Raw genomic sequence first — 15,639 nt, forward strand, 5'->3', positions numbered from 1 at the left:
GAAGCTGGTTGCATTGTTGGTGGGCACGATCAAGGACAGCTCTGCGACCGGCGACCGTGATCGATAGTCGCTCTCGCATAGAAGGATGTTTGTGCCTTTTTACGACGTGGACTCAGGCTTTCCGATGTCACGGGCAGCTCGTGCACCTTCCAGAACAACCACAATGGTGTGCAGACGTCGCCTCCCGACTGGGCCCAGTGGTGTACTGTTGTCGATCGTTGATCATCAGACTGTACACGTGAATAACCATCCACGCCATCCTGTTTGTTCGTCCGTCGAAACAAACGTTAAGCGAGAAGGGTGGCCGCTGCACCTACCTATCTGGGAAAGGTCGACGGCACTTCTGGACCTCGGTGCGGGAGAGCATAAAACCACATAATCATGAAATCCTGGCTGCACATATATGCGAGGTACGTAATCACTCAACACTGTCTACACTTATATTGCCATATGTGCCCTGTCGAGCATCGCACAAGAATTTATGTATCGGTCCCGGTGATGAGAACTCCAGTGAAGCAAGGGCAATGAGGCGAACCCATCTCGGCATGCGGACGAGGTTACTGGAACTGTGCTCAGTACCATGGTCGCACCTGAACAAGTGGGATTACCATCTCAGGTATTTCACACACGCCAGAGCTGAAGAATTCGCCGCCGGAGTGTTCAACACGCTTGCATACTACTAATGATGGCCAAGTTCTGGTACAACCACAGTACTACATCTGCAAGGATCTGCAAGTCTCATTGCGGACTACCTGGCAACATGCATTCGGTGCTAACGACAGGGACAATCGCACTGTGTTGAGCAGATCTTTACTGTCATGGCTCGCAATCGTATGGCGAGAAGGTGCTGATCAAACGAGCCGCTACGAAAGTAGTGTATTTGCGAAGTTGTCTCACTTGGTACCTCCCTTGGACCGGGTCAGGATCAGACCAAAAGAAAATTTACTACTTACCATATTACATACCTGGGTATTGCAGCTTGATGCTCAGAGATAGCGATCCTGCGAGTAAGTCGCAATCAGAGCTTTCCCTCATTAAGGAGTCGTGACTGATTACATGTATCACTCGCAATATGCCTTCGTTGATCATTGGCCGCTCAAATATAAGGAATCACCTCCAGGGCTGCAGGGCATTGCGATGACTACTTAGTACCTAGGTGAACTCGTGCTTTATCTCACCGATGACTAATATGCTACTTGTCACATTCAATCTCTGGAAACATTCAATGTAGAGTTAAACGTTATACAGTATGCGGAGGCACGCAATCGTGACCATTCAGCCTCCTGCTAGCCTTGCTCAAGGCTGGACACGCACTGAGGAGTCCGTTTATACCAAGGTAGACTGTTGTTGCGGCCCCTCCAAGATCTGTGTCAGATAAAGCCCGAGTCCTTCACTTCGACACCATGCCATTGCCATGCTTGACACAAATGCAATTCGGATGAGCTCTGGCCAGGTAGGCTTGTTGTTTGCGGCTTGACCCCAGAATATAGACATTCTCTTCGCTGTAGATGGTAGGTGTAGCGAATTCGTCGAGCTCGATCTCTCTACCATCACTTCGCGACATCCCGACTGCACGGGACGTGAATCTCTGGCAAGATCTCGTGGCATCTCCATAAAGTGCAGCTGTGTGTTCACCACTTCCAATGACGAGCGTGATACGGTGGTGCTCAGTCACAACGGCGTCAGGGTTAGCCTGGAGGAGACACGTTTTGGTTGGTCCGCGAAGGCGTTGCAATCACAAACCAGACTCCTGGCAGTCTTGGTTCTTATGACCATATAACCACAAGTACTCTACAATTATTATCACACGGCCCAAATCACGAACCTGTTTGCTGAGCAGTTCTATTCGTACCAAAACGCCGCCGCCGGTGAAGTGCAATCAGAGGGACACAGATACCGGGATTGCTCTGCAGATTATTGGCCCACGCCTCCTGATAGACGGTATTCTTTGTTGGGGCGCTTCCTCGTGTCAGTGATGACTGGAAAGAAGCTTGGGCCACAAGCGGCTGCACGGGGCACGCCCAGTTTTAGGGAATCAATCTGTCTGCGTTTGGGAGCGCAATCCTGCATCGCGCATGTGCTCCATAACTTGCGCGCATAGCTTAGACAGAGGTACGACATCGTCACTTGCACTCGCTGGGCACTTGAGCATAGTTGTAGGCTCGAATATAAACGCTGAAGCCAAGTCAACGGAAATAATTCTCGCTCGCTGGCACAACAAGAATAACTGTATGCAGCCCTGATGATATGTCCTATCAGCCAATCAACTCGAGGCGCGCGCGCAACGGCCCGCTCAGACTTCCTGATTGTCTCCCAATCGCACTCCGCCATCTTGTCTATCCCGCCGGGCGCGACCACGGATCAGTCCCTGGTAGCGACATTACTGGTTATTTGCTGTTCGTTGCCACTGTTTGCTGCAGAAGCGTCATCGCGTCGACCTGTGAAACAACCAACACCTTGAAGAAAGAGCTGTGATCAGAAACCAAGACAGGACATATTGTTGGGCTTAGGACAATCACCAACCGGTCGTCGACTCGAGTTTAACGGTTCCAACACATCAGTTCATTCCCATTACGACCTGCGAAGCGCATATTCAGGACAAATTGCACCTAGAATACTTCTTACGACATAATAAACATGGCCGCCCCTGCAACGACGTCGCTGAAAGTGGGTGTTCCAAGCTTGAATTACAGCAGGGGAATCGGTGGACTGACAAAGGTTTCTCCAATAGTGCGTGGTGACTGGTGACGGTGCTGTCGGCAAGGTAAGACGCCAATAACCCGATACCCGACGCAATGCGCAGGAATGCGCTGCGCCATATTTAAAGCAAGAGAGCAGAAAGAGCTGATGTTGGCCTGACACAGACATGTCTCCTGATCTCATACACAACCAATGCGTTTCCGGGCGAATATATTCCCACGGTGTAAGCTCTCCCGGCCCGATATCACTATTCAGGAAAAGAGGCGAGAACTGGGAAATACACAAACTTGAGTCCGATAGGAAGGCTGAGACAAAATTCTGGATAACAGTTTCGATAATTACTCCGCCAGTGTCATGGTTGACAACAAGCCGATAAGTCTGGGTCTTTGGGATACTGCTGGACAGGAAGACTACGATCGACTTCGACCTCTCTCTTACCCACAGACCGATGTCTTCCTGATATGCTTTTCCATTGTCAGCCCTGCGTCATTTGACAACGTCAAAGCGAAGGTCAGTAAATCACTTTCCGTTTCATCACAGCGTCAAATTGGCCTGTGGGAGTCCTCAGCATTGCACGAGGCAATCACCCCAGCGGCGGCTTGCATCTCTAACACACATCGTCTACAACAGTGGTACCCTGAAATTGAGCATCACGCACCCGGCGTTCCAATCATCCTTGTAGGCACCAAGCTCGATCTGCGCGATGACCCAGAGGTTCGCGAGCAGCTCCGACAACGCAAGATGGCGCCAATTCAGTACGAGCAAGCTGTGCAGGTTGCTAAGGACATCAAGGCTGTCAAGTACCTGGAGTGCTCGGCCTTGACACAGCGAAATCTGAAGAGTGTATTCGATGAAGCTATCAAGTACGTCCAACCCTCCCACTGATCTTATAAATGTCGGGCCCAGATTGTTGTACGCTCAGTGTTTTGCATTGCTAACAAGCCTTTTGCCTCCATGCAGAGCCGTCATCAGCCCCAGACCGGTGGCACGAACGAAGAAGTCCCGTTGCAGGATCCTATGATTTTCTCTTCCTTCTCTTTTTCTTCTTTCGAGCAATTTATACTCCATTCCGCTGCTAATAAATCTGTTCCCATGTCTCTTTGATCACCGCTTTGGTGATGCTCTGGTCAAGTTCGTGTTCTTTCCAGCCTTGTAGTGCTTCATATCTGAACGTTACACACGGCGTTATGGTTCTTGCTCGTGCAAATGTTGAAGACCAAACGTCTCACGTTCGCTGCATCGTTGAGACCAAAGTGCGTCGGCTCGCGGTATACGGACTCTGCATGATTCAAATTTATCAACGTTACTCAGCGCTTCGGTATTCAGGTGATCCGTCAACAAGAAGCGCATGTGAACCTATCCAATGGGCGTCCGATCTTCTCGTCGTTGTCAAAAAATATCTCATGACATGCATTGGCGCAGCATCCATGTATTTTGATAATTTTGAAAATGGCACCAAAACGGTAAAGGGCAATGAAGAGAATTTGTCCTTGTAAATTGTTTTGCATCGGACTTGCGTTCCGCACATAGTGAATGTAATCGATGTCTACCATCCATGAACCGTCCGATGAAGCACTAGCCACCTGCATTCAGACGCGACAGGTTCTTCGTAGCAACAATCTTTGGCAATGAGACACGGATATTAAGCAAAACATCATATTCTGAACAGACGCAATACCGCCACGGATGACGCGAAATGAATCATGAGCAATTTTCTTTTCACTCCCTGCTGGTGGATATCGCATTGTGTCCGCGCGGCACGGTTACATCGCGTGCAGACAACGGGACAAGATATGGTGCAAGCGCAGTCGAAGTACAGTACAAAGACCGACGCTACCGCGATCGACATCGTCCCGTCGCAAACGACCAATGATGCTTCCTTTCTGGAATGTTTCAGGCCACCCTGCATCCCACGGATTTGTCTATTGCTCCGGATGATGTGCTCAAAATCGAGTCCTCGGAGGGTGTGACGTCCGAAGCCTTATCTGATAGTGGGCTAATCGCACCCGCAGCACCTCACCTATCTCCACTACATCGTCCTACAACGCCGGAAGATCACAACCATCCCATTCTTTGACGCATAAACAGCACCTTCTACATCGATCATCGCGTCGGTCTTCATCGGCGAGTTGAGCCGAAGGAGGATCATGTCACCATTTTACAGTAGCGCGAGTAGACAGTGGCGCAATTGGATACGCTGCATCAAATGATAGCTCCATGTATTGATATATACCCATGTCTCACCTGCCGCACTCCCAAGATCCCTTCCCATAAGGCTAGTGTGTGTCCTTCGTCTGTCGCCACAAGAGCTTGTTCTGACTGCAAAGCTTGGCGTTTACAATATGGCACCCATCTCGGATGATTTTGTCGGCTTGGGAACGAGTACTGTCGAGAACAAAGGCATAGTGGCTCCGACTGGCCATGTTGCCCTGAACGAAAAGGACATCAAGCAACTCGAGACAACCATCAACGCCAACAGCATTGGCGAAGATGTCGACCTCAAGACGGCTGGCATAACGTCTGTAAAGACGGACCTGAGCAATGGCAGCAGCGGCGAGCCCGACGAAGAGGATTCTTCTGGGCGCATCATTGTCACAGCCGCCGATGCGACGAAATACTTGCTACCCATGCGCGATGACGGCGATCCAGCATTGTCCTTTCGCGGGATCTTTCTGGCTACGTGTTTAGCTGCCTTCCAGGCGGTCATGAGTCAAATCTATTTTGTAAGTTCTCCCTGTAGTGAACAACATCACTTATATGGAGGAACAATTGCTGACTTGTCCAGTACAAACCAACTATGATTAGCTTGCAAGGGACATTCATCGTGCTGATTGCTTACTTTGCCGGCAATGCCTGGGCTCGTCTACTGCCACGCGCTGACCATTACGAAGCAAAGCTCAGACAACAGGGTCGTTTCGACAATGCTTCCTCTTCCGCACGGACTTGGTTGAGATTCCTCCGCTTGATCAATCCAGGTCCATGGGGTCTTAAGGAGCATGCGATTTGTGCAATCACGGCAAACTCGGCATCCAATGCCATCTCCGCGAGTCAAGCGTTTGCCGCACAATCCCTGTTTTACGATCTGCCTCTGAGACCAGCCACCGTGATCCTCAGCGTCATATCCATCGGCATGTTCGGATACGGGCTCTGCGGTCTGTTCCGTCCGATAACAGTATGGCATATCGAAGCTGTCTACTGGTCCAATCTGCCTACGGTCAAGGCGCTCCAGGGCCTCCATTGGCAAGATGTAAAGGATTCCAAGCCGATGCGCTATTTCTGGTATGCGTTCGGTAGCATGTTCTGCTACGAGTTCCTCCCGGCGTACATCTGGCCATGGCTCAACTCGGTCTCCGTTCCGTGCCTGGCTTCCATGAATGCGCAAGGCGCCACTGCGAAGACTTTGACGATGCTTTTCGGTGGTGCAACGAACAACGAAGGGCTCGGCATGTTTTCATTGACCTTTGATTGGCAATATGTGAGGCCCCCTTACTTTCGTTGAAATGTGATATTCCTGCCGCGTGTGAGAATCGATCTCCGATCGCATCGCTGTCTTCTTTCCTTTTGATAGCAAGCAATGGTTGTTCACCTCGCCGATTCGCGACCAGCAACATCACACATCCCACCTCACATCTAACACCTCCTTCTCGCAACCTCGCAATCTCACAACTTAACGATCATCATGCCGTATACCTTCAGATCCCAACCATATCGTATTTCGCGGCGCTGACTTACTTGCAGATTACGTCCTTTCAAACTTCACTCCCGCTTAAATTCCAATGGCACCAAGCTGTCGGTCTTGTAGTATGCATGGCAGCAATGCTCATCATCTACTATGGTAACATCTGGAATGCTCAATCGCAGCCATTCATGTCCACACAGCTCCGCACACAAGCGGGTGGACGATATCCGAGCGCGAAAGTATTTGTTAATGGAATCCTTGATCATGAGGCATTGGCCAAATATGGTCTGCCTGCTCTCTCTGGAACTTTCACCTGGTCCCTGTTCATGGCCAATGCTGCTGTAAGCACGACCAGAAGTAGTAACATGTTGTCGCATCCATCATTTCGCTAATCTTCATTGTCAGATTGGCGCCTTGATCGTTCATTGCTTCCTCTTCTGGGGCAAGGACATCCTGGACGCCTTCCGCAGCGCTCGAAAGGGTCGCTATGATGATCGTCATCACGAATACATGTCACGCAAGTACAAGGAGGTTCCACAGTGGTGGTATGCTCTTGTGCTGGTGCTCAGCTTCGTGTTGGGGCTCGTCGTCGTCCTCAAAGAGAACATCACCTTGACGCCCTGGGCATACGTTGTAGCGTTGATTCTGGGATCGATAATTGCGCCTTTTGTGAGTATCTCTCACTGCCGTTCCGCCCGACCTTGCACGAAATCTTCGCTGACTCGACACAGAGCTCCATCCTCTACTCTCGATTTGGAAACGGCATTGCTACGAACAATCTTTCCAAAATGATGGCAGGACTCCTCGTTCCTGAACGACCAATAGGAAACATGTACTTTTCTGCTTGGTCACACACAGTGGTCAGCAATTGCATCAACCTGAGTGCCGATCTTAAGATGGGCGAGTATCGTAAGCCTTCCCGTTCCGGATGCTCTCCCTCCTATCGCACACTCGGTTCCGTATATATATGCTGACACGTTCACGCTCCAATCTCTGCAGTCAAGATCCCTCCGCGCACCATGTTCCTCACCCAAGTATGGGGCACCATCTTCGGAGGTTTCATCAATTACGCCGTTATGGTCTCCATCATCACCGCCAACGCGGAGCTCCTCCGAGATACCAACGGCAACAGCTCTTGGAGCGGTGCCAACATTCAAGCCTTCAATACCAACGCCACCGCCTGGGCATTGGCCCGCTACCTCTACCAGATCGGCAAACCATATCAAATGGTTCCTTTTGGTCTCCTAGTCGGCGGCGGCCTCGTATTCATTCACTGGGTGATCTCCAAGGTAAGCCACAGCTATTCAATACCACCTTCGCCCCCCTCAACTGATTTGAAACCACCCACTAACGAGAGCCCTCACAGTTCTACCCCCGCCTCCGCCTGTCCCGCACCAAATCCCTCTCCCTTTCCGAAATCAACATCCCCACCTTCCTGCAATTCGCCGGCTACATCCCCTACAACGCCAGCCAGACCTGCATCCTCCTCTCTTCCGTGATCGCAGGCTTCTTCGTACAGTCCTTCCTCCGCAACAAGAAGCCGCGGATCTTCAAGGACTACTCATACTTGGTCACGGCGGCCTGGGACGGCGCGGCGTTGACGGCGTTGTTCATCCTTTCGTTCGCGGTGTTCGGCGCGGGTGGGCCGAGTGTGCCGTTTCCGACGTGGTGGGGGAACTATGGCGCGGTGGGGAACTATGATTTATGTCCTGTGCCGGAGTAGGAGGTCTTCTTTTTGTCTTTGGTGAGGGAGGGACGGTGGGTCCACTTGGACGGTGCGGAGTATACAAATACTGAAGAACATGTTTTGGAAATTGCCCGAAGAAATTCGAAGGCTTGATAGCAGTGATCGTCGATTTCTCCCTTCCTATACATTATGATAATTTGGAGGCCCCCTTTTCTATCCGTATCCGCTTGGGAAAATGCTGTACAGCAGGCCCAAAACTCCCGCTTCCAGAATCAGAAAAAGAATATAAAATGCAAGGATTACAAATTCCTTTTTCCTTCGCAACTCGAGCGGACGATCTATGTCCGCTCTCGGAAACCTGCACAGGAAGACCAAATCGTTTCCTGGCAAGACGTCTCGAGTTCACCTCCTCCAAGAGAAAGCACGAATTGCCCTTCCCTTTTCGGCTGGGCGCATCACACTCTGCATCTGCCACCACAGCAACAGCTGCTGCTTGCGGGAATGGCGCGACTAGGCCATAGACGCCATCCCAGCGATGTCCAGACAACATCGAAGCCAGATCGATTTTGCGGCTCTTCAGGAAGAATGCCGTGTCTGCTGCCACCGAGAGTGAAAAACGCATCGTTCGCGGACGGTGGTCCAGCTGCGTTTGGGACTCTACTGCGTACTGCGTATCCGGAGAAGTCCAAGGATACGTTCCCGGACTCTCAGCCGAGTCTTCACTGATGTGTCGGCAGAGGTCGATCGAGAGACTGATGAGCCAGCCGGGCATTTGCAGGTTTTGACCATCGTCGGCCATGCTTGCAGACCGATTTCGAGTCTTGCGGGTCGTCTCTCCGTGGTGTGACCCCGGCGAGGAAGTGGCGCTCTCAATGAGCGTAAGATTTCGGATAGACGCGATGCCTTTGACCTCATCGGACAGGATCTCATTTTCCTCCCAAATGACGAGCGAGGTGATCACGTCTCCAAAAGATGAGAAATTGTTTTGAGCGAGACCGACCTGGGCGATCTCGGATCCTGCTTGGCTCAGCACATCAACAATTCTCCGATGAGCTCCCGCGGCGTGACATCCACCATGCTGTTCTCCCGATCGCTGCGGCCGAATCCGATGAAGATGACATCGTCGATGAAGCCGTGGTAGTATTTATCCTTCTCCTTCCAGTTCATCGAGGTGACGTAGAGTAATTCGCGGGATTCCTCTCGCTGCGCGTCAGAGCCGTCGTCGCGCCGCAGGCGTTGCGAGGTGGAATTCCTCTGCTCCTGGTGGGTGGTCTCGCGGCGCTGCTGGCGCGAGTGAAGAGGATATAGCTTCTCGTTGGCGAGTCTTCGCTTCTCCTGCTCTTCTTTGGTCGGCTCGACGAAGCGTAGAGGCAATCTCGAAACCGCGTGGATTCCGAAAGGTGCGGAACGCTTCATGAGAACAACATATGGGTCATAGGTCTGCTCTCCGTGGTTCACCTTGGGATCGATCGTCTTGGCTTGGAAGATGTGCATCAGGAAGGTATTCTCATCGGAGACTTTGCAGTTCTCTTCGCCGTCCTCTTTCGGCGAGCAGAGTGTCACACTGAGACTGTTTGTCGCCTGGTGGATATGCGCCCCTGCGAGCAACGGTGCGGATTCCATCCAGTGCTTCCAGCATTTCGCGTCCGAGTCTGCGGATTTGGTGTAGAGTTCGACGTCGGTCGAAGTGAGGTTATTCTGCCGCGCCAGTGTCTCATTGTTCAACTGCGAGACATTGCCCAGATCCAATCCGACCTCACCTTGGGCATTCAGGACGCGCGCGAACGATCGCTGGTGTGCCAGATCATAATGGGTATACATGACGTTCTGCGAATCCCAGAAGACGAAGTAATTCTTCTCGATAGGACTGGTGGGCGGCGGACGAGCGAGTTCCTGAGAGATGCCGAAGTCGATCCATGGGCCGATGAATGGACCCCATTCCACAAGCACACGGAAATCCTGAATCCATTGACCGAGGCAAACAGTGTTATCGTAGTTGCTCAAACTGCCATAGACGATGTAGGGGTTCTCGGGTCCAAAGAAGACTCTCGGATCGTGAGCTCCGACGCTCAGAGCTACCATACCCACCATGGGGACTGTCAAAAGGGTATCAGGTTAGCAAAAAGATTGGAGCTGTACGAATCGACCAAGTGATAAGTAAAGGGAAGATTGACTCACAGTCTGGAACATCACAATTTCCACTCATAGTTGGACGAGTTGAAAACGAGGTTGGCGGATCATCACAGACAATACGACCATCTTTCCACGAAGCCAGGCAAACCATCTGCGCCTTGAAACCCGAATGAATATCCTCGCTCCAGAATTGGTGTTGCATGGCGACGGCGATCCACTTGTCCGTGAGCATTGGATGCGGGATGATGCTAGGATTGTAACCTTTGCGGCCGCGGAAATCGATGTCGACGTAGGCGCCATCCGGACCGGAGAGGGATTTGACGAGATGGAAGCGTTCGGTGTTGTTGACTTTGTCAGCTGAGGTGACGGACGTCGTGTTCGCGGTATGTTCTTGCTGCTGATGATGCGCTGACGGTTGTTCTGGTTGAAGAGGAACCTCTTGTTGTGTTTTCGTTGAATGCGAGGGCGACGAGTGGTCGCGCGTTCGGCCGGAGGAGGCGAGATGTTGGACGTATGATGTGGTGGTGTGGAGATATTGCGGACGGATCGTGATGAGGATGAGGATGGTTCCGAGAGTGATTCCCAAGATGATTGGGAGCATACGGCGATTGCCGCAGTGAAGTAGCATCGCGACGGATAGTTTCACGATTAAACAGAAAGAGAGACGAAAGGAACAGTGAAGAGGGTTGAGTTCCTGATGTTGTGTCTTCGAGGACTCGTGGTGGTGTTGGCGCAGTAGTCGCACAGATCGATGCTAGTCACGTTCCATCGTTCAATCGGGAGAAAGCGACGCGATGTTGCACACGAGAGATGTAAGAAGAAGAGACAACGAAAGAGAAAGCTTGTGTGGATGCAAGCGAGAGGTGTAACAATCAATATCGGACTCTCCTACCTTCCTTACGATAATGAATCGGTGCTGATGACCGTAACATCATCCTAATATCGCCCAGTCGATCTCCTTAATACCACTGCCGCCGCTACTGTTGCGGCGTTGGCGTGAACAGGGTCGACGAGGATAAAAAAGTGAGAGGGCGACGGCGATGATGTGGTGGTGTGTGTGGGTGGGTGATGGAATGCGGCATGGGAGAATCGAATGCCAGACCACCAGCCCAATGACCTACCTCTCTGTTGGAAACACACCTAATGCAAGTTTCGTGACACTGCCGTCTAGCACCGCCGCATCGGAATTCCCATGGGCTGAGCGACGTATCGGAGCACCAGCATGCGACAAGCTTTTTGTGCTGCTATACTGTTCAGTACGTACACTGAGCCAGCGCGGGATGTGAGGTCGCGAATGGGAGACCGAGTACACCAGAGACTCTTCAAACGAACGAGAGTGGGTGCTCTTCCTCCCGTTTTTTTCCGCAAAACTTTTTTTATTTTATAAACCTCGCCGTTACATGGGATAAAGCAGGAGCAGGAGCAGCAGCGGTTGTGTTGAGAGAGATATGACCGGGGTGGTGATGTCGAAGGCGCAAGCGTCTAAAAACCGATCAAATTGCTCATGAAACCATCAAACCGCGCCGCAAACGACCGATAGTGAATTCCGACTGGGCTGCACAGTCCTAGGGAAAAGCCTAATTGTTTTGAGTTGCCAGCAGCCTCGCATCAGTAGTGGCGTAAGCGGCAGGTATTGGTGGGTGAATACGACCGGTTACCACGATTGCTGCTGCTGCTGCTGCTGCTGCTGGTGGTGATCATGATATTGCAAAGGATCATCACACCCACGACGCGTGGGAATAGCTTCCATTCCAATGAAAGCGATGTGTGTGTGTGAGATGAGTGAGGATCGCCAGAAACAAGGACGAGACAGGACAGGAAAGGACAGGAGAGATAAGACCAGAGGCCAGCCAGGCATGTGCGCAATCTGACCAATGGTGCAATTGGATCTCTCGCAGCGACGATGAGAGAGAATGATGAAAAGTGATGAGGTGATGCTGTGTGAAGTGGTGGTAGGTGCGTGGACGTGTGTGGTTGAGAGGCTTAAAATCTCGCCCTTTGCTTCTTTTCTGGCGTGGGCGCAGGCCAGCGGCGAAAGGCACGTTTTTCCCTTTGCTTGGTTCAGCTTTCTCGTGTGTGGCCGCTAATTCGGGCGCATAACCGCCACGCTAATCACGATATGGTCGAGTCAAACACGCCAACGCCATCAGTAGTAGTCTGCCCTGGAAACTCTGCCCAGTTTTCCCATCGTCTTCTCGTATTCCTCCCTCCGTCGCGCGTTGTCACTCTCTCCCCTCGTGTCGTGAGGATGTTTGCAGATTTGAGTAGGGGAGTGAGACGACACGACAGGGTAGTTGCTTAACCGAGATATGTATGAGCTCGCTTAAGATGTATGCGACAGTGGCACCATCGCAAACGCCACGGGAAGGAATATGATAGGCGAACACAGAGAGAGGGGGATCTATATCCCGGTGCTCGACCTGTCTCTCGGTCTGAGCATTCCAACTTCGCACCGTTCGCTTTTATTATTAGAGACGACTGCGGCCGCGCCAACGGCACAAGTAACTCGGTACATATCTAGGTCCTGTACGTACTCTTAGCATCGTATCTGCCCAGGTGTACATCTGCATGTACCTGCACCATGTCGGCGAAACACGCCGATTCACCAATCCCTCCACAACACAAGGCGCTCAGGAGGTTCTTTCAAGGGCCTCTGTTGTAAAGGACGACATGCTCGCAGATTTCAGAAGGTATCAAGCCACCTGCAATTTCCCGCCGGGCGACATGACCCCATGACTAATCCCAGAAGTCTCGTTTCTGATGAGTCATCACAGTTCACCCCCATTTGCCGGACTCTAGTGCTCGACCAGTCACGACTGGAAGGATTATTCTTCTCGCGCAGATTTAGCTCACGAAACCATCACACCACCCGCCAGGACAATTTCGCACAAAAAGTGGCTTTCGTGATAAGCATATCCGCTCTGTCGGCCGAGCGAGTTCGTGAAGATATTTTCTAGACAATACATGAGAGAGTCAGGAGACCCATCTTGACAAGCACCATGACACACATTTCCGCTTTTGTTCCGATCGATAGAACATTGTCAATGTCCCTAGCGGTTATTTCTCCGCTCAACAAGCTTTTCACACCACATCCTGATCTCAGCCTTTCAAATGGCCTCATGATGAAGCCGAGACTCTCGACCTCGGCCGGAAGCGCACCATTGGCCCGTCCTTTGCGCTCGTGAATGTGTCCTTGAGCTGATACTCAACAGTGAATCCCGTCATTGGCTTGTCCTCTGCGAGTCGCATCTCATACAGGTAGATAATACGGGCCAGGGCGATGGTGAGTTGTGTGTAGGCCAGACCTGCGATGTGTGATTAGTCGATCAGTCAACAACGACACTGAATTTGGCGATTGATCATCTTCGAAATTCTTTTCCGTCGCAGACCGGGGAGTATTAGACGCGATATCAGACGTACCTTTACCGATGCAGCCTCGGGCTCCAATGCTAAAGGGACAGAACGCTCCCACCGCTTTATCTACTGCCTCCCGCGTCACGACTCCACCAGCAATTGTCGCGCCCACTAGCCATCGCTCCGGCCAATACTCATCCACGCGCTCATAATATCTCGCATTCCGATGCAGGGTGTAATGTGGAACGCCTACGATCGTCCCTGCTGGGATATCAACTCCATCAATGGTCGCACCCCCGGGCATGACTTCCCGGGGCAAGAGACCCGGCACAGAGGGAGAGAGTCGCATTGCTTCGTCAAGACAGGCTCGGAGGTATGGTAGCTTGATCGAAGAGGCGGATTGCCCCGTGATTCTTTCAACGCCCCCTGACAACTCGTCTGAGAGAGGGAATACCTCAAAGACCTCTTGAGTCAGTTTCTCCATTGCTCGGGGTGAGTGGAGAAGGTAATGCACTGTCGCCGCCAGAGCTGTAGATGTCGTATCCGAACCCGCAATGATCAGGAGGTTGCTTTCAGCCCAGAGCTCGGTGGGTGAAGGAAAGCCTCGCTCGCCGGTGTTGGGATCGATGGCGTGAGTCAGATGGTAGAAGAAGTCCTTGCGCTCCTCCTTTGATCCTTTGTCCCCTGCCGTGGAAGATGACAATGACATCCGCTCAGCGGCCTGCAGGCGAGAATATTGCATGTAACGCTCGCGTCCAGCTGCGATCTGCCGGAAGAGCCATTTGTCAAGGTGATACTCATGCAGAGGTAGGTATGTGCCGCAGATGAGATGGCGACGGGCCGCATTGCCGATGAGATCGATCGCGAAACGATTATCCGGACGTAGAAGCATATTGAAGGACTTTCCAAAGCAGAGATCGCCCAGAGTATCAAAGGTCAAGTAGTTGGCCTGATCGGCAAAATTCACCGGCTGCCGGAAAGTAGCAGTGCCATCACCTTGGACAATCACTCCGCGACCGTCACGCAGATGCTTCGTCTCACCACCTCCAAGATTCTCACAAAACTCCCTCACATGCACCAGGATATACTTCTCCGCAGCCCGAATCGCCGCATCGGAGAAGGCCTGACTCAACACCCGGCGCTTGCGCGCGTGCATCTGCTTATCAATAACGCTATGCGTGCTGGCCGCATGTTTGTTCGCCCAGAAAGCCTCATAGAAGCGCGCTTTGCGAACATTCGACTTGACGCCGTAGATATCTCGTAGGGCCACGCTGCTATTGAAGGAGAGGCTGTTGGGTCCGAAGCGGACGATAGGACCGTAGATTGAGTGGAGGCGTTGGAATTCGAGATGGCGGTCGCCGTGGACAGCATGGTATGTTGAGTGGAGGTCGGTGAGGCGAGCGAGGAGTGGACCTGGGTATTTGGCGAGCGGGTGCAGGAAGATGGTGTAGATGGTGTAGGAGATGAGGATGAGGCAGCTCACAGCGCTGACGCTGTAGATCAATGACCATAGTGACAGCTCCATGGTCAAAAGGGAATTGCTGAGCTGAGTGACAGAGGGAAGAATCAGACCGAGAAAGAAGTGTCAATTCGAGAAGTATGATTACACGTAGTCTACATATTCCTTGAAAGATATTGAAAGAGCTCTTGACCTACAGACTCCCATTGAGGATCTGCTGACCTTCAAGAACCCAACAGTCGTGTACCGCTCCGGTCCAAAGGATGACCCCGGCACGGTTTCACCGCCAGTGAATGCATTGGGCATGGAGGCAATCCATCCTGCGGCAACGATTGCATTGCCAATAGGCGGGTGATCATGTTGTCTGAGGGCAAATTTTAGAATGACGGGATAAAGATGTGGTTGATGATATTATTATGACAGCCGAATATGCTTGTCCCGATGCAAGCCGCTATGTATGGGGTCAAAGCCGTAGTGTAGTAGCAAGCCGAAGTTTGGCCGGCGATTCGCGCATCACTTCTCCCGGCCAAGTTGATGACGATTGATAAGTGACGCTTGCCTTGAAGGCAGGACAAGTCGATCTCTCCGACGGTCGAACGATAATAACGATGTTACATTCTACTCTGG

The 15,639-nt window shown here is 51.8% G+C and overlaps 5 protein-coding genes across 5 annotated transcripts; 3 read left to right on the forward strand and 2 right to left on the reverse strand.

Moving 5' to 3' along the window:
* The first annotated feature begins 2,351 nt into the window (after positions 1-2,351).
* Positions 2,352-4,138, forward strand: K489DRAFT_384107 (uncharacterized protein). Its single transcript, XM_033605778.1, has 6 exons — positions 2,352-2,667; positions 2,732-2,764; positions 2,865-2,923; positions 3,030-3,210; positions 3,331-3,563; positions 3,661-4,138. The coding sequence occupies exons 1-6, from the start codon at positions 2,638-2,640 to the stop codon at positions 3,719-3,721; spliced, it is 597 nt and encodes a 198-aa protein (XP_033456235.1). The 5' UTR covers positions 2,352-2,637; the 3' UTR covers positions 3,722-4,138.
* Positions 4,139-4,641: 503 nt separating this feature from the next.
* K489DRAFT_384109 (OPT superfamily oligopeptide transporter) lies at positions 4,642-8,233 on the forward strand. The gene is made up of 7 exons (XM_033605779.1): positions 4,642-5,423; positions 5,486-6,175; positions 6,439-6,720; positions 6,785-7,048; positions 7,111-7,288; positions 7,379-7,668; positions 7,746-8,233. The coding sequence occupies exons 1-7, from the start codon at positions 5,043-5,045 to the stop codon at positions 8,100-8,102; spliced, it is 2,442 nt and encodes an 813-aa protein (XP_033456236.1). The 5' UTR covers positions 4,642-5,042; the 3' UTR covers positions 8,103-8,233.
* An 859-nt stretch (positions 8,234-9,092) lies between these two features.
* Positions 9,093-10,800, reverse strand: K489DRAFT_363593 (uncharacterized protein; the record flags this gene model as incomplete). Its single annotated transcript, XM_033602684.1, has 4 exons — positions 9,093-9,338; positions 9,426-9,764; positions 9,843-10,134; positions 10,241-10,800. The coding sequence occupies 4 exons, from the start codon at positions 10,798-10,800 to the stop codon at positions 9,093-9,095; spliced, it is 1,437 nt and encodes a 478-aa protein (XP_033456237.1).
* Positions 10,801-12,970: 2,170 nt separating this feature from the next.
* On the forward strand, positions 12,971-13,664 carry K489DRAFT_384112 (uncharacterized protein). Its single transcript, XM_033605780.1, has 2 exons — positions 12,971-13,504; positions 13,620-13,664. The coding sequence occupies exon 1, from the start codon at positions 13,199-13,201 to the stop codon at positions 13,382-13,384; it is 186 nt and encodes a 61-aa protein (XP_033456238.1). The 5' UTR covers positions 12,971-13,198; the 3' UTR covers positions 13,385-13,504; positions 13,620-13,664.
* K489DRAFT_384113 (cytochrome P450) lies at positions 13,402-15,395 on the reverse strand. The gene has a single exon (XM_033605781.1). The coding sequence runs from the start codon at positions 15,076-15,078 to the stop codon at positions 13,450-13,452; it is 1,629 nt and encodes a 542-aa protein (XP_033456239.1). The 5' UTR covers positions 15,079-15,395; the 3' UTR covers positions 13,402-13,449.
* Positions 15,396-15,639: the final 244 nt, after the last annotated feature.

Source organism: Dissoconium aciculare, assembly GCF_010015565.1.
Source record: "Dissoconium aciculare CBS 342.82 unplaced genomic scaffold K489scaffold_14, whole genome shotgun sequence".
NCBI lineage: Eukaryota > Fungi > Ascomycota > Dothideomycetes > Mycosphaerellales > Dissoconiaceae > Dissoconium > Dissoconium aciculare.

Bases quoted from the DNA above. Each gene is read 5' to 3' on its own strand.
- K489DRAFT_384107 (XM_033605778.1), top strand. From the start codon at position 2,638: ATGGCCGCCCCTGCAACGACGTCGCTGAAA. The intron at 3,211-3,330 runs GTCAGTAAATCA...CGTCTACAACAG, and splicing joins TTGACAACGTCAAAGCGAAG to TGGTACCCTGAAATTGAGCA. The intron at 3,564-3,660 runs GTACGTCCAACC...GCCTCCATGCAG, and splicing joins GTATTCGATGAAGCTATCAA to AGCCGTCATCAGCCCCAGAC.
- K489DRAFT_384109 (XM_033605779.1), top strand. From the start codon at position 5,043: ATGGCACCCATCTCGGATGATTTTGTCGGCTTGGGAACGAGTACTGTC. The intron at 6,176-6,438 runs GTGAGGCCCCCT...ACTTACTTGCAG, and splicing joins TGACCTTTGATTGGCAATAT to ATTACGTCCTTTCAAACTTC. The intron at 7,669-7,745 runs GTAAGCCACAGC...GAGCCCTCACAG, and splicing joins TTCACTGGGTGATCTCCAAG to TTCTACCCCCGCCTCCGCCT.
- K489DRAFT_384112 (XM_033605780.1), top strand. From the start codon at position 13,199: ATGACACACATTTCCGCTTTTGTTCCGATCGATAGAACATTGTCAATG.
- K489DRAFT_384113 (XM_033605781.1), bottom strand. From the start codon at position 15,078: ATGGAGCTGTCACTATGGTCATTGATCTACAGCGTCAGCGCTGTGAGC.